The following is an 18863-nucleotide window of genomic DNA, read 5'->3' as shown; positions in this document are numbered from 1 at the left end:
AATAAAGTTGGACCGTATTGTAAAAAAACTATGCATTAGTGGGAGTCTCGTGAGACTTGCATAACAAATGAGAAGACATTAAAGTAAAAGCCCCATCGATTGAAACGTTCAAAGAAAATATTGACAATTAATGTATGCTCCTTCAAAATGATTTTTCATTCTGTCTTTAAGTGCAATTATGCGTAGTCTGTATATTCATACACAACATTATCTTCTCTTATGCCAATATATTATTTAACCTTCTTGTAAGACGTCAAAATTATGACGTCATGACGACATCCGTCTCATGACATCATCTAGCAACAACGCTTATAGTGATGAAAGAAACCCTTACTAGCGGACGCATAATCGCAGCTCCGATATAAAACATAACAAAACGAAACATGCAGAGTATCATACAACAGCTACGCCGTCAGATATGGGGAGGAGACACTTCCGGTAAGTTTACAGACCGGATCGGAAGTGTGCCGCTCTTCGACATTATGCAGGGGTTCAGTTACGGTTGGGAAGCCAGGGTAGATGCGCCAGAAGTAAACACATCTACTCACCCTACTAATGTCAGCTACACACACCAATTCAAAGACAGTGATAAAAGCGATGATGGAGATAATGGTGGCAACAACAACAACAGCGTAGATCAGGTCGATCCGAATCTGTTGACCTACGTAACGGTTAAAACAACTCCGGCTCAGCGGTACTACTCGCTGAGTGATGTAGACGAAGAAGATGGAGAGGAATTTAATGACGCTGATAATGAGTCCGATGATGAGGACCAGGTCTTTGTCCGGAGCTTAGACGATGATGATGATTCTCATTATTTTATTAATATGATTAGACATTATTAAAATTTGCATGTTGTATTATAAAAAGTTGTTTTCCTATATATAACTCGTATAAGTGTGCTAATTACATTAATTACACATCTACATTTCAAATTTCGGATTCCCATGTAACGTTACTATCAAAACGTTCTGAACACATTGCCAAGAGTTTAAAACAGAAGGGAACGATACACATTTCTTGTTCTCACGCGTATTATTGTGCATTCCGCTCGTTATTACGCTAGTTTTTCCGCACTTTATTATATTTTAGGCAAACTTCTCGTGCCTACGCACATTGTTTGGTAGGGCCCCTATTACCGGCACTGATTCTAGAATTTGCCGTTAAGACAGTGTTTGTCTGCTTTTTAGATATTTTTTGCAATTTAAATAACAAGGTAAATTTACTGTCTTAAATGTTTGTGTATCAACAATACCGTAGCTGCGAAAAAAGGACAAGCATGATACCAGTGTATCTTACAATCTTTTGTTGTTCTAAAATTATAATTATGGATTGATATTTCAGCGAAATACATAACATAAATATTACAATTAACTAAATACGTGCAAGTATAGTTTATAATTATAACAAATGTGTCCACTGAATATAGACGATATACGATATTGGAATTCACACCACAACATGTTTCGGCAAAGAGCGCTACTCCGCCTGCTTAAAGCGATAAAACATTATAGACGACTAAATAATTCGGAAATTCGTATACATCAACTCAAAATATAAAATAAACATGATTAAGCTTTACTCTCAATATGAGCATGAACATTAAACAGTATCCATTTTTGAAATTACGAACTTGTCTAATTACGTAGATATATTTAAGCAGCGGTCGGTTGAAACGGCGCTTAACGCACGTGAAGCCCGCACATGCTAATTTGACAAGATACTTTATGCCCATCAATAACGTCCCTTTTTCGCAAAACGCGGCATGTTTATATCAATAAGCATTGGGTTCACCATAAGTTTTTTTTCCGCACAAATCAAAACGCGTTTATCAAGTGTTACTATGGTATTCTGTTTTTCCCACTGTCATTTAGCATAGGAACACAAGCAAAACGCGTCTGATTTTGAGTGAAAAGAGGACAGGGTATACATAGCTTTTCAAGATAAATACGTCATTTGATCAAATTGCAAATAAGATAAAGAAATCCAAATTGATAAATGAACTAAATAACAAGAAATCTAATGGCAACGTGGCGATACTGTTGTCTAAAATGCCATTAATACTGCAAATAACTGAAACGCTGACAGTGTGACCTTGACCTTTGAACTCGAGACACAGAAATAGCGCAGCAAGTCCTTTCCACATGGTGAATTTGTCAGACATGCTATAGTGTATTTTAAATGACGAAGTAACAATATGCACGGATTGTATCAAGTCCATAATTTGGGATTTCACCCTTAAGTATGCTCTCGACCTTTGTACTTATGACCTTTACCTTTGGGCATACGACTTGCAGGCAACACGTGGCAAGCGACATTTCCTCGTTACCTACAATCTTTTAATTCGTTATGAAATAGTGAACATCTGTGGCAAGTATCTTAAAAATTCCCGATGAATTGTGAAGCTACAGGCTTCACAAGCTGTATTGTGTCCATACTAAACATTAACCCCAAAGTGTGACCTTGACCTCTGACGTTGGGACACGGGATTTGTGCTCATCACGGCGACTCCATATGCTAGACCCGTTCAATGGAATGCGTGCATTTTGTTCAATGTGGTGGAGGCGCGTAAAAAATAAAAATTAGATAATTACTAGTATGTCAGTGTTGTGTTTTGGATGTAACATCATAACTATGTGTCAAATCATTTTAAACCAGCGTTGGTAAAGCACACAATTTGCACACAATATATATTGCGTAATGATATTGGACAAAACATGTGCGCATGTCGGTTGTAAAAACGACAACACCTGGTTTAAGGCAATATATAGAAATGTTGACCTCACTTTCTATTCGTATTTTTAATAATTTACAACTTATCGCACACGTTTCTACTGTTTTATATTAGGTATAAAAGCAACTGTATTATAACAGATTAAACAGTAGTAATTCTGCTTTACGCTGCTTTCTGAAGTCGAATTGTTTGATTGTTTACCTAAACGTTGTTGATTTTTATAATGCACTCTTAGAGATAAGTCTATACAATATTTTTTTTCAAAATCGAGTTTTAAGTAACATTTAAAGTCTAAAGGTTTCAATTTTAAGAAGCTCTGGTTAGATACTAGAGAGCTTCTGAATGATTAGTATGCTTCACCCACATGGCATTTAATAATATACGAAAATGATGGTTTTATGGTGAAATTATACTTTGGTCATAAATCAATTCATTTCGTTAAAAAATGCATTCAATCCATACAAATGATTCAAATCTTTGTGTGCACCTTTCATAGCCCTAAGTTGGGCAATTTCAAATGAATTTATGTTAATTAATTTACGTGTAATGTAACCCGTACGTTATCGTTAGGTTGGATTGCACTCATTGCAATTGCCGTAGGTTTCCGTAATAAAACAGGCAACTCTTAAACCGTTCTTCTTGCCTTTCCTTTCTATCAAATTTTGCAAGTCTGATATCCTTTTAAAGATAAATCGGTCTTTCTTTTAATAATTTGGGTAAAAAAATTATTTGGTCTCTCTACTTGAAAGTACAATTCGCCAAAGGGCAAATACTGTCGGGAAACAGAGTTTCGGAAGTGAGATTTCAACGCAAAAAACCCGTACCTCAATAAATACACCCCAAACATTCATCTTTCAACGTAGTCACCAATGAAATGCACCAAAAGTGTTGATGATACATAGGACATATGAAATATCCACACAAAACATTGATGTATGGCATCAATCAGATGCGATGGATTGCGAAGTTAGTCGATGTATCACGATTGGTACAAAACGGTACACAATATGGAAAAAAAAACTTGCAAAGCGACACAATCGTGGATATGCAGTATACCATCTTAGTCGAGTAATCTCCCGGCAATAAAGTTGGATCGTTTTGTAATAAACTATGCATTAGTGGGAGTCTCGTGGGACTTGCATAACAAATGAGAAGACATTAAAGTAAAAGCCCCATCGATTGGAACGTTCAAAGAAAATATTGACAATTAATGTATGTTCCTTCAAAATGATTATTCATACTGTCTTTAAGTGCAATTATGCGTAGTCTGTATATTCAAACACACCATTATCTTCGCTTATGCCAATATATTATTTAACCTTCTTGTAAGACGTCAAAATTATGACGTCATGACGACGTCCGTCTCGTGACATCATCTAGCAACAACGATTATAGTGATGAAAGAAACCCTTACTAGCGGACGCATAATCGCAGCTCCGATATAAAACATAACAAAACGAAACATGCAGAGTATCATACAACAGCTACGCCGTCAGATATGGGGAGGAGACACTTCCGGTAAGTTTACAGACCGGATCGGAAGTGTGCCGCTCTTCGACATTATGCAGGGATTCAGTTACGGTTGGAAAGCCAGGGTAGATGCGCCAGAAGAAAACACATCTACTCACCCTACTAATGTCAGTGGCACATACCAATTCAAAGACAGTGATAAAAGCGATGATGGAGATAATGGTGGCAACAACAACAACAGCGTAGATCAGGTCGATCCAGATCTGTTGACCTACGTAACGGTTAAAACAACTCCGGCTCAGCGGTACTACTCGCTGAGTGATGTAGACGAAGAAGATGGAGAGGAATTTAATGACGCTGATAATGAGTCCGATGATGAGGACCAGGTCTTTGTCCGGAGCATAGACGATGATGATGATTCTCATTATTTTATTAATATGATTAGACATTATTAAAATTTGCATGTTGTATTATAAAAAGTTGTTTTCCTATATATATAACTCGTATAAGTGTGCTAATTACATTAATTACATATTTACATTTAAAATTTCGGATTACCATGTAACGTTACTATCAAAACGTTCTGAACACATTGCCAAGAGTTTAAAACAGAATTATCATATAAATGCCGATCAGTCACTGAGTATGGTCAATGAAAGGGAAATTTCATATAAAAATGGTCTATAACTTCAGTCTCTAAATACAGATGAAAAGTCACCAGAATGCAGTGTTTTACGTTTCATTTGCAAAATGTTTCTAAGGGAACGACCTTCAAACCCCGATTGCAGGAGGGGGAACACCACTCCGTTGCTCAATAAATTTCGTTGGTGGGAAAATTCGCCCCCCCCCCTCCTTTTCAAAACCTTGGCTACGGGCCTGTTGAGTAAAAGTCTAACGCTTAGACCACTCGGCCATCAACGCTTATACGATGAGTGATGTATTGTATACTTTATATTTATAAGCAATCCTCGTGGCATCACAAAATATAACGACAACAACAGAACTCTCCAAATTATTCAATCGTTTCGCGTTGCAACGCAAATATAATTTTCAGGTTTTTAAATCGTCAAAAGATGCATATCATGGATATTTTAGAGCATATTAAATGTTCAGTATTACTTTTTTTTTACAAATATCATAACTACATCGAAAATTTGCAATTTTTTAAACAATTGTTTACATTTTGTCAAGTTACCAAAACGTGAAAAGGCCTCTTTAATATTTCAGCGAAATGCATAACGCAAATATAAAAGTTAACTAAATAAATTCAATTATAGTTTACAAAAGTAAAAAATCGTACAATAAATAAAGATGATATACAATTATTTGAATTCATATCAAAACATGTTTGCACAAGAAGCGCTACTCTGTCTGCCTAAAGCGATGAAATATTATAGACGATTCAGTATCTCCGAGATTCGTTTAAATTGACTCAAAATATAAAATAAACATGATAAAACGTTACTCTCAATATTGGTTTACATATAAAACAGCACCCATTTTGAAATTTTGAACGTGCGTAATAACGTAGTTATATTTTAGCCGCGGTCTGTTAAAACAGAGCTTAACGCATGTTAAGTACGCACAGGCTAATGCGGCAATATTCTGTATGCACATTAATTATACCCTTTTTTCCCCAAAACGCGGCTTGTCTATATCAATTAGACATGAGTTCACCATAAAAAAATTTCCGCACAAATCAAAACGCGTTGAGCAAGTATTCGTATATAATTCTGCTATTCTGACTGTCAGATTAGCACAGAAACACAAGTTAAACGCATTTGATGTTCAGTGAAAAAAGACGGGGTATACACAGCTTATCAACACGTCATTTGATCGAATTCCAAATAAGAAACAAAATCACCTCTGTGATAAATGAACCGAATAACAAGATATCTGATTGCAACGTGTGGATACCGTTGTCTTAAATGTCATTCATATTGCAAATAACTGAAACGCTGACAGTGTGACCTTGACCTTGGAGCTCGCGACACAGAAATGGCGCGCAGCAGGTCCATTCCACGTGGCGAATATGTCAGGCATGTTATTGTCAGTTAAATGACGAAGTCAAAGTATGCACGTATTGTACCCAGTCCATGGAAACTTAGAGCTCTCAGCTATAAGTATGCCCTCGATCTTCGAACTTATGATCTATACCTTTTGGCATGCGACTTGCAGGCACCACGTGGCAACCGACATTTCCTCGCTACCTACAATCTTTTAATTCGTTATGAAATAGTGAACATCTGTGGCAAGTATCTTTAAAATTCTCGATGAATTGTGAAGCTTCGGGCTTCATAAGTTTCATTGTGTCCGTACTTAACAAGTTAACATTAACTTCAAAGTGTGAGTTTGACCTCTGACCTTGGGACACAGGACTTGTGCTCATAATGGCGTCTCCACATGCTGAACCCGTTCAATTAAATGCTTGCGTGTCGTTCAACATGGTGTAGGTGCGTAAGAATTAAAAAAATAGATTATTACATAAGTGTTATGATTGAAAGATACTTTTAATACTTCAACTAATTATCAAAATCACCAGCAAATACATTATATATTTTATAATAAAGATGAGCTTACAAATCGGACTGTCATTTGAGTGCTTTTTACAAGAAATATGATGCTATAATTTATAGCGCTTAAACAGTATTTTTCATTGCAATTATTAATGTCAGACAAAAGCGATACAAGGTACTGTTGTAAGTATGTTCGTTTATTTGCTATGCAAGCGAACAAAAACATTTACAATAAATACATTAACATATCCTTTGCTTTCTAAAATGACATAAGCGGAAGTGCATATGTTAATAACATGATTATAATATTCAGTGTGAACCTTACTACATTTTCAAGATTACATTTGAAAAAAAAAACGCTGATGATGATTTGAATGTTGCGTCCATACTAAAAATGTTATACATATTTTTGCCTTAGATATGATATCAAAATTCATTAAGGTAAACATCATAATAGTTCACAATAAGAGTCCACCAAAATGGGGTTTCTCGTTTTGAATCGTTGCTGGAATTTATACTTGCTTGACATGTTTGGAAATGATAATTTGTTTAATAACAAATGGCACGGGTATAGTGTCTTTGTACATAAATATATTTTAACGTGTTTCTTCGAGATTAATTACAATATTAAGATAGAAGCGAGTTATAAGTGTCTACCATGCATCCAATTATCATTGATAAAAGGCAAACTTGCGATAACAAAACATCGTTTTTACATTATGGTTATATTTCTCCATCTATTACAAGAACGTGTGGTTAAGTTACACACTAATTTTTACTTAAATGTATTCTGTGGAATGAAATTTTATGCAGATAACATATATGCAGTTCTGCTACTATAACAAAAGAAAAACATAACTAAAACTAATTATGCCGTAAATAGTACTAAATACCCCTCCCCTGCACGCCCCTTTGTCAGATAGGATTGTGAGTTCGGTTAAAAAAACTCCTTTTATTCAATTAAAGATGGGAAAAGATTGTGAGCGTATATTTTATGTGTTGGAAAAATAAAAGACCCAGACAACAGTTATGTGTGACTGTTAACCCAGGGAAATAACTGTGTGATTATGCAAGCAGGTGTTGTGGTTATTAAGCACAAACATTCCCATCAATGCTAGCTTCCTTCTTAATTTGCACCTTCAAAAAGAGCTACACGCAATGAAGTTTAAATAAATACCTCTCATAGTTTTCAAGATAAGCACCGGACACAAACTAAGCATAACATTTACGAAAGGGCAAACATTCTGAAAATATCGAAACAATTATTATGATCTTTTTTTATGCTTTCCGGTGGTTTATAGAGAAATATCAGTGAAATAAAACTGGTATTTCACTGTTTTAAACAGTGCAAAATAGCAGTGAAAAATATCGATATTTTTCATAATTATACCTCACTTTTATTTACAATGCTCAACTCCCATAGGCCATCGTGACATAGAAATACTGTCAGACCCAGCGGGAATAAATTTACTGTCCAAAATATACTGTATCCCGCTGCTATAGCAATCACGTGCCACCAGCGGGAAAAAAATTACTGACAAAAAAATACTGTATCCCGCTGCCTTAGCAATCACGTGCGGAATGTTCGAAAATTATACTGTCCCATTCGCGCATGCGCAGTACGCAGTCTTGCGTGTCCGTTGTATTTGGATAATTAAAATATCGATTGAAGCTGAAACTGTGCTGTTGAATAGATTAATGCCATTATTTAAGCTTTGACAGGAGTCAAAAAGAAAATCAATTTAGTATAAACGACACTCTTACCTCAAAGGCAACTTTAATCCAATGCTAATAACAATAAAGTTACAACGATATTCACTTCCAGTGTCTGTTCTTAAGGTGTTATGCATGACAAACACACAATCCGAAATACGTTTTGGATTCGTTCGATGCTTTTAAAGCGGGTATATACGATCTTGTCAAATATTTATTAATTAATATAAAATGTGTAAAAAACTTATTATACATATATTTCAATATAAACTAAAATAAAAGTTAAGAAGAACATGTGTCGAAAAATGCTAAATAAGCCAGATATTTAATTCTGAAATCGAAAAAGGCTGTACAGCCGAATTCGCCAGCATGTATATCATGCATGTACGATGTGAATCTAAATTTAGTTTAACGGTTCATTTGAAATTCCTGCAGCGATATCGATTCATACGACACACGAACGCTTACTAAAAAGACGAATGCATCGGTTATTGTAGGAAAATAATTATGAATTATCTTCGTCACAATCGGCTCGGGGCGCTAATTTGTATTTGCGGTATTTTATGAAATTCGTCTTAAATGTATCATTTTTCTTGCATATTGTGTGTTATTATAACATATTTGTATCAATATTTTACAATTCAGCACATATAAAAATCGTATATACCCGCTTTAACAAATATTTTACTGTTAAAAAAACCACCACGTCCATATTGTTGTCCCAAAATGTTTCGTCACCGAAATGACGTCACACAAGTACGTCATAAATTGCGTAATCAAGTGATGAAAATAAAATACGGAAAGCTGGTTCTGTTATATATTTTTAAAGAAATAATTGACGACTAAAAAAATTGATGGGATAAATTGATTACTAGGTCGGTTCCGAATAAAGCGTAGTTCATTTTGCTCTGCCCGTAAATCTGAACCACTCAACATATTAATGGTTGTTCATTGCTGAAATTAAATTCAATTACTGAATATTAAAATTGTTCATGGTTCATATAAATTGTTTATGTTTGAATAGTTTATTCGGTATAATAAAATAAATATTACATGTCCGACAGGGTGACAGTAATTTGTCAACTTTCGGAAAAAATACTGTCAACCTTGGCTTCGCCTCGGTTGACAGTATTTCCTCAAGTTGACAAATTTACTGTCACCCTGTCAGCCATGTAATATTTATATACTGTTTTACTGTGAAATGACGTCATTTTTCGACAAAATGTCGCAAAAAAATCAGCGAAATTATCCAGTTTAACTCTTTAACAATGTAAATAAACGGTGAAAAAATCATAAAATAGAAAGGAAATTTGTTGGATTCGATGGAATATCGATTTTTATTCACACGTGATCATAAAAATACATATTTTCACTCGTGGCTTCGCCACTCTTGAAAATATTGTTTTATATGATCACTCGTGAAATAAAATCGATATTCCATCGAATACAACAAATATCCTTTAATTGTTCTCTGCACTTCCCGTCGTTGAAATGTATCTCCAGATGAACTTTTCGATTGGTAATCTTATTGTAATAAATAAGGAATTAATATTGAAACTCTAGTTATTGCTTGTGTGCACTATATTTCGCTGTTGAGATCGATCTATCTGTTTCACGATGATACTTCTTAAAGCATTCAATATATACCCTTGACGGAATTAACATAAAGCGATTAACAAAGGGCAATAATAATATACATGTGTACACCTAAGGTGTATGTTTCTTACGTATTGCATTTGAACTATATCACATATATATTCACCAATGAAGTCTTAATTTGATGCCTCTTATAGTTTCGGTGATGGGATCCGGAAAAAAAATACGTTTAAAAGTATCAAGAGGGCAAATTGCTTGCGTTTATATCGTATTACTATTCGCGCTATAACTCGACTAAACTCGCTGCAAATTGTTGTTACCCGAAAAAAAATTCGCAGCTAGTGAAGTCGATATATAGAGCGATTATTAATACGACATAAACACCATTCTATACATAGATGGTGACGTCACTACGTCAGTAAGACCGGTGTGACACAATGACATAAACACGAATCACTTTTTAGCTGATATGGCTGGAAAGTGAGCGGCATTTTAACAGTTAATTAAAGTAATAAAGGGTATAAAACGACGAAAAAATCCTGTCTTGGAATGGACGTCAACATCTTGTTTGTCACGTGATTACCTCCTCTGAACATTATCTGAATAGTATTTTGCAACTGACATGAAAATAATACATTACCACGCTATGCTCGGGTTCGGGAATTACGTTGTTAATGAGTAACTTTACAATACAAATTTTGCTGTATGTCTACACGATGATTAGCGGTTATCTCTATTTTAAGTGCATGTGCGAGTGTTAATTTACCATACAACTTCGTTTATCAATTATGTTTACCTGAATACCTTGTACATGTATTACTTTATCATTGGTGAAAGCCTGGTGCGTTTAATGATTGGTCTACTTATACTTCAGATATTCATCATGGTTTGGTTTATCTCAAGTTTATTTTGAATTCGATAAATTTTCTAGCGGTATACTAAACGTTGACACCATTTTAATTTTGCAACACGTGATCCGACTTCGCAGAAGAAATATACTTTCGATTTGTGATAACGCCCACTGTTTCTGTTTAGATAATTACATTTGGAGGTAAATTGTTTTCATTATTATTATTATTATTATTATTATTATTATTATTATTATTATTTTATTCATTTATGTATTAGCATCATTTCAGGCCAACATATTCCTCATTTCTAGTATGATTTAATTTGGTATATTTCTAGTATAATTTAATTTGGTATGATACTTTGAAAGCACTTTCAAAAATTAATTCAATTGACTAAATTAAAAATACTCAATGTATGTCGCATGTCTTTTTTACCGGACGTGCTAAACGGATTTTAGAATATTTGTTTTCTTTTGAACTATGCGATCAACTGTTGATCTAGAGAGTCTTAAAGTAATCTCTTCTTAATCTTCGCATTTGGCTGCCGTCCCGTCAGTATTCTTCAGGCTTCTTGTTTCTGGGCGAATCTCTCTATATGCTCCCACGTCTTGCCTTTCTGCTTAGGCTAAGCAGATAGCCTTAGCATCTTGTCTTATTTGATTCAGTCTTGCGAAGAGCACCTATCCATCAATAACGTCTCTGAATTATGTCGTCTTCACTAGCCTGTCTTGTTCTTCCCCATTATTCTTCGTTGGTAAACTTGTCTAGCTAGATTCTGAGGAACTTCCTGAGGCAGGTGTTAATGAAGTTTTGGCTTTTCTTTATGGTGAATGACGGTGGTTCTCCAAGTCTCTGCTCCATAGAGGAATATTGGCTTCACGATGCAATTGAGAGTCTGATCTTGGTGGTGATGCCGATCGCACTGGATCATCATATGTTCTTCGGCTGATACTAGTAGTAGGCTGCTCGTGCTTTACCGACGCGGATTTTTAAATCTGCATCCATTTCTCCATGATTTTCCAGAATGTTGCCAAGATAGGTGAAGATATCCACCTGCTCCTCTTATCTTGGACTGTGATCGGTGTGTCGTTGGATGTCCACCTGCTCCTCTTATCTTGGACTGTGATCGGTTTGTCGTTGGATGTGTTTGTCTTGAACATATTGCTCTGTTCATAGTTTAGCTATGTCGAGCTGAGTCCGCAACCATGTTTTCCCGCATCTGTTGTTGGGTGTAAGAGTGAAGACGAAGATCGTCGGCAAAGTCGATGTCGCCCAACTGTTTCAAGAGTGTTCTGAGAATTCCGTGTCGCTTATGGTCAGGCGAGGTCTTCATGATTCAGTATATGGCCAGCAGGAACAGGAAAGGTGAATGTAAGCAGTCTTGCCTCACTCCGATTTTCATTCCGAAGGCGTCGATGGGTTGTCTCCAATTAACAATTCTGCAGGTTATCTTTTCCTAACACTTCCTGATGATAACTGGAATCTTTATCTTAGTGTCTCAGTAGTCACCAGATGGACTCCCGGTCAAAATTGTCGAACGCCTTCTAATAATCGATGGATTTACGTGCATGGTCGAATTCCACTTCAGAGATTGTTCCAGAAAGATATGCATGGTAACGATCTGATTTGTTCGCGATCTCCCCTTTCGGAAGCCGGCTTTTTGGTCATGGAGATCCGGGTCTCTTGTGCTTTTCGTTCGATTCAGCAGGATGCGATTTAGCACCTTTCCTGAGATAGACAAAAGCGTTAGCATTATTCCTCGCTAGTTGGAGCAGGAACTGAGGTCGCCTTTCTTGCGGGAAATTGATAGGTCATCCCTTTTTCCACTCTTGTTGAATTTCTTCGTCTTCACATGTCCTTCTGCTGAGCGTGTGGAGTAGCTCAACACTGGTCTCGACGTCTTCTCCCAAGTCAGCGATTCATGTTGTTACGCTATTTGGCGTTTTATAGAAATGCGATTTCACAGGGTAGGGTAGCTGACCATTCGGCCAAATCTTCTTCTTTTTCAGTTTTGCTTGGGGCCGTCCTTGGTAGAGTAAGAGTTTAAAATAGATTAAATAAAATGATCAAAATTATGATGATACGAAAAGTAATGTGCACTCGGTGGTTTTTCTCATCTTCAATAATTTGATACACATGTAGTCAGCTAATTTAACGAAAACATCATAAACACTTTAAAGGATTAAACTTTTTTCGCAAACTCTTAAATATATGGTTCTGGAACAATCATCCGATCATTAATTCATATTGTTCGTTACAGACTTAAAATACATTATTATGTTATTTAACTAATTTTAGATATCTGTGACATTACACTAAACAGTGGTCATTCGTATATTTATTAACAGGTGTATTACAAATTAAATTGTTCACTCAACCATGATATAACGTTTAAATATTCGTCAATATTTGACTCGAATGTGTTTGTTTTATCAATAGTTTAGATGAGTTATGCAATCTTGATTGATTCATTGTTTACAGAAATTGTCTGAGTTACAAGTCTGGCTCAACCCTGTGTTTAGTTTTAGCCTATTTATTAAGCTCGATTGCATTGAAATACCTATACTTATTGAAACGCTCACGAGTCAGTTGCCTGGGTAGAACCTGAACTTCGTGTCTATGTGGAGATTTAAAGAATACTCCTACCGCGGGGATCACACCATGACCTCCCGGTCGCTAGGCGGACACGATATCTAGCCCTGAGCTTGAGGTGGAATATCTTACTATTTTTAGCTGAGATACGATATTGTTCGTGAGCTGACCGCCACATTCAGTGCGTTGCTGATTGGAAACTCTAATCTCAACTTTTGAGTTGAGCTAAAATAATTAAGAAAGCTTATGATACTTGGCCCGCATCCCTAAACAGCTATTATTTACTTAATTAACACATAATTAACGAATGAAAGAATTTTTAAATTAAAAAAAAAACACAAACTCGGCCATTCTTCCAACCATGAATATTTTGTTGGAAAATTGTGAAGATTACGAGTAGTGTGTCCTAACATGACCACGCTTATCACACAAAAAACACAACAGAACACAACAACAACATATAATGCGTTCTTTCGCGAAATAATTATGTTTAAAGTGCAATAAAAGTTGTTGTAGACCTGTGGTCGCTTCCGCAGGTCTGTTAGCATACAATCACAACTTGTTGGCGTTTTATTTATTTTCTTTCTTTTAACGTGCAACAAGACTTAATTTTGTTCGTGTTGCTCTGCACTAAATCAAAGGCGATGTTGTGTTTTTTTTTGCATTATCATTTCGTACGACAATTTGGCAATGGTTTAATTCGATTGTTTTCTTTGTTTCTCTTTGCTGTATAGAAAAGATAAAAATCAAGAAATTACATAAACATATTTTAATAAAGCTGTAATCAAAGCTCTCACACGCGTTAAGAGCAAACAACTGGTTTTAAAGAAAATATAAGGTGCTGAACTGTTGTTAATTGCCAATTAGATGGTAAATTGCTAATCTTTTGCTTTCAATTTTTTTTTTCTAAATATATTGTTTACAATCATGAAGAGTAGAATTAGTGGCAAAATTACAATTCACAACTTAAATATGTATTGCTTTCTTATGTATTACTTCCAAATGGACAGCGGGCAGTTTGCAATTTTAAAGTAATAATTGTACAATTAAAGTGCTGGGGTTGCCTGAATATGGATTTTTCTTTGAGCCCTTTTAAAATATTTACCAAGATTATTTTAAATTAATGTTTAAAATCGGTCGCAAAATATTGGTGAATAAACCCTTTGAGCCCCCCCCCCATCCCCTCACTGCCCAGCACTTGTTTTTTTTTCAACAATCAGTGAAGAAATGATTCGTGCAAGACTGATCGAACCAGGGTTGCACATGAAAAAAAGTTATCCGTTCTTGCAATAAAGTATTGTTCAGTTTGTGTTTTTTTCTGGTTTATTGAACTATCAAATATCAATTTCTTAGCATGGGACTGTGAGAGGAAAACGCTGATGTTTCTTATAAACAATGGAATTGTATCATGTATAACAATATAATTGCAGGTTCATAGGAGCTTAATAAAACGAGATAACCGTTTTTTTCTGCATTCACAAATAGAAGAATGACGGCTATAGACGCAATAGACAAAATAGAACCAGGCGATGGCATTGTCTTCAAATACTGGGGAAAAGATCATGAAGGAATTGTTACCAGCGTCACAATGGATCCCATAGATCACAGAGTTGGAATAATCTATATAATTCATTACGCCTACAAATTTCCGACTACAAAAACAATAATAGATGAACGCTTTGTTTTCAATCTTAGTCTACAAACAATAAGAAAGAAAGTTTACAAGATTGACGTGAAATTATTTGATTTAGCCACCGTTGTAGAACGTGCAAGGGTGCGATTAGGCGAAGGTCGCCATGACAGAAGAAACAACAACTCTCGTCATTTAGTAGAATGGGCAAAGGTTGGCAATGATAGCGGAATGCTTGTTGTGGACACATACCTACACACCAACGGTAGCTTTTTGCGCATATACAACGCGTATGCCTGGTCGGATATAGAAACGGGATGTATTCTCGAATATACATATCACGGGTTTAAACACCATAGTGTGGTTACTAAGATATATAAAGAGGCCGACAGAATACAAGTGATTCATTATGGTTTTGCCCATATAGTTGGTACGCAAAGTGTCGTGCAGGAAGTCATACAACTTGATTTCAAAACAGACAACATAAGGATATATCGGTGTGTCCCAGCATTCACCCACAATGAACCAGACGTTGTTGTAGAAAAAGCAAAAGGAAGACTCGGTGAGCAAAGATGGAGCATTGCTACCAACTCAGGCTTGACATTCTGCATGTGTTGTCTGTTCAACTAAATTAAAGGAATGAGCAGGATAACCATGCATGTATATAAGGTATCGGATACAGTACATTATAGATAAGGTTGTTACGAATTTACAGATGGGTATTAATAAAAAGGGTTTCCTGAACCATATACATCTATTCGCCAGCCAAAAAAGAATGGTTTAATTCAACAGCGAGCTTACCATTCAACTCATACAACAATTGCATATAGCAGTGCATGTTTCCTTAAAGAGGAATTTATTAACAGACATAAATTATTAAAAACATAAAAAGTGTATACACACAAGAGTAATCTTGCATGGTATGTGGATGTGTGAAGTTTGAAGTTTACTTCAATTATGCTACAAAGAGTAGGTCGAGAAATATTCCAACTTAACGTGAAAATACAGTTTCTGGACTTTTCCACGATATAACAGTTACCCACACGGTGAAAAAAAAAGAAAAAGAAATATAATACTTTAAAAACTTAACATTATGAAACGGCCAATATTGCGTCAGCTGTGCAGATTTTTGCGTTTGGTTATACTTGCAATATAGACAGATATACTGTTAACTGTTGTGTCAAAACGTTTGACAATATGTGTGAGTGAGAAATAATGGAATAACCTGTTGGTTATTATGATATAATTACAAGCATCCGTACGTCAAACCGTTATTAAACCGACAACATACATAAAAATTCAACCCGTATTAATATATAATTATGGTCATTCCAAGGGTTATTTAAGGAAACTGAAAAGTGTGTTCTTTTGCGCAAAAAATACACGAGTGCTTTTCAGCGATGTCAACAAGCCAATAATAAAACGCTCAGCTAATTACTTATTTTGTATTGTAAATACTGTAAACATCTTCTCAAATGCTGATGCTTACAATTTGTAATGTTATTAGAAGGTAAATGAACAAAACGTTAAACAACGTCCTGTAGGCAAATGTCACATATTTGCAAAAACAAATGTCAATGACGATTATTACGAAGAGTTAATTTCACAGATAAAGCGTTCTAAACGTTAACTAACACATGCATTTTAAGTTCCCACCTCTCTTGATAATGCTGGTCTTCACTGTTGATGTTTCTGCCGATTTATACACATGTCAAACGTTGTTGATTCTGCAAAGACAATAGTGCAGTAAAGTCAAGGTCACGAGCAGTAATTTAAAAATGTTGATTCAGGAAATACACATGAATGTACATAGCTTTTTTATTGGTTTAATTCAATTTTTAACAACTGAATAATTTGAATGATTCCTTTTTTAAAAAATCATTTTTGGCGTCTGTATATTTTTGATTACTCTGAATCTTAATGAAATTATGTACAATTTGTTATAATTTAAATTACCTTTTAATTGCTACAATTTGGAACGGTACATTGGCTATTGTTTCAAAGCCACTAAAAGTCATATTGTGCGTTAATCAGGGGGATCCAAATATGTATGATTGTATATTTTGCATATACGAATTTGACATAATAGATTGTTATGATTCAATAAATCTTATGATCAGCGTCATTGGATGCATTTGTGCAATACTATCCGCGATTAAATTTCTTGTTTTAAAATTGACAAATTCATTTAAATTGTTCTGTCATTAGATAACTGCACTTATGTCAAAATAGATATTTTCCAATATGCATATCAGTACGCGTAGACAATCTGAATCTGTCTCATTATAGTAACATTGCGGAGAAAAATATATTAAAGCCGTATAAGGTTTTACAATGCCACTCTTGGCACTGCAATGCGGATGTTATATTTTTAATTAGAAACAACCTGTTTCTAAGTGTCACTATCTCAAGGTGTTTAAATTCCTTTTCAGTTAGCTAATATGTATTTGCAGAGCGCTATAATTTGTGCGATGGATTTCTGTCTCATGATAAATTGTGCACAATAATTGTAATTATAGTAATAAGAATATAAACAACAATCGATGTGTTTGTAAAACACTATGTCCCTATATATTTGACCTTTGACCTTGAAGGATGACCTTGACCTTAATCTTTCACCACTCACAATGTGCAGCTCCATGAGATACACATGCATACCACATATCAAGTTGCTGTCTTCAATATTGAAAAAGTGTAAATTAAATTAGCGAGTTTGACCCATATAGTTGACCTTTGACCTTGAAGGATGACCTTGACCTTGACGTTACACCACTCAAAATGTGCAGCTCTATGAGATACACATGCATGTCAAATATGAAGTTGCTATCTTCAATATTGCAAAAGTTGTTGCAAATGTTAAAGTTTACACAAACAAACACACAAACCAACCAACCAACAAACCAACCAACAGACAGGGCAAAAACAATATGTCCCCCACTATAGTGGTGGGGGACATAAAAAGAGATCTCTCGCATCATCACTGACGCAAACGTTTCATTGAGCCAATTTAATATAACATGCACGAGCGCGTGTAGGAGATAAAGAGCAATATGATAAGCGTTACAAAATATAGCGTCATTTATTGGACATGGTGGAATGACAACGCAACACAATGGTAGCAGGATTTGTTAATATATCTTGGATATTTCGGTTCGAAGTGTCTTTTCTACTTATACAGTCTAAGTAAAAATAGTACCAGACAATTTTATTGTCGTTATATGACTGGTTTGAACGCATTTCAATCGATTAGGAGCATGATTTGTACTCCAAGCAAATGTTTTCGTAGAAGAACATGTATGTTTTTAAATGATCTATAACGATGCACATTTGGTGTTATGTTGCGATTGTTTTCTTGGCATTTTTGCCTTAAAAACAATATTAATTTTGTTTAAAAAATCTAAGAATAATTTTCAATATGTCATCTTTTCCACCATAATTTTATTTTATATAATTTACCGCTGCTATTCACTATACATAATGTTTGGTAATGCCAATAAAAATTACAAGGTTATCGAGTTTTATTTTTAATAGTTTAATAATATGATGACCAATATGAGCTTTTGAGAAAAGTACATCACGTTCAACAAACCGCGTATTTAAAAAATCACACACTGCGCTTTCGAAGTTGCAATGCTAGGATTTCATCTCTCTTTTTTTATATTTCGATAAATAATTATAATAAAAGATAGGTTTAGCATCAAGTAAGAAAGAATTTCTGTTCAATTTTAATATGAATATGTACATATGACTTCGGCATGCTT

General features: G+C 35.1%; 1 protein-coding gene and 1 long non-coding RNA gene across 3 annotated transcripts; both read left to right on the top strand.

Annotated features, from left to right (window-relative positions):
• The first annotated feature begins 271 nt into the window (after positions 1-271).
• LOC127873301 (uncharacterized) lies at positions 272-4674 on the top strand. 2 transcript variants are annotated; one of them, XM_052417105.1, is made up of 2 exons: positions 272-641; positions 4456-4674. In XM_052417105.1, exons 1-2 carry the CDS (start codon positions 384-386, stop codon positions 4657-4659), a joined length of 462 nt encoding a protein of 153 aa, XP_052273065.1. In that variant the 5' UTR covers positions 272-383; the 3' UTR covers positions 4660-4674. The 2 variants fall into 2 exon arrangements, with proteins under 2 accessions (XP_052273065.1, XP_052273075.1); XM_052417115.1 differs by having other exon boundaries at positions 272-776; positions 4591-4674.
• A 6247-nt stretch (positions 4675-10921) lies between these two features.
• LOC127873404 (uncharacterized) lies at positions 10922-18613 on the top strand. The gene is made up of 2 exons (XR_008046135.1): positions 10922-11080; positions 14903-18613. It is a non-coding gene; the product is annotated as an uncharacterized LOC127873404 (long non-coding RNA).
• The last annotated feature ends 250 nt before the right edge of the window (positions 18614-18863 follow it).

Source organism: Dreissena polymorpha, chromosome 1 (genome assembly GCF_020536995.1).
Source record: "Dreissena polymorpha isolate Duluth1 chromosome 1, UMN_Dpol_1.0, whole genome shotgun sequence".
In the NCBI taxonomy this organism is placed as follows: domain Eukaryota; kingdom Metazoa; phylum Mollusca; class Bivalvia; order Myida; family Dreissenidae; genus Dreissena; species Dreissena polymorpha.
Note: the sequence above shows the minus strand (reverse complement) of the source record. Positions and strands in the feature narration are given on the sequence as shown.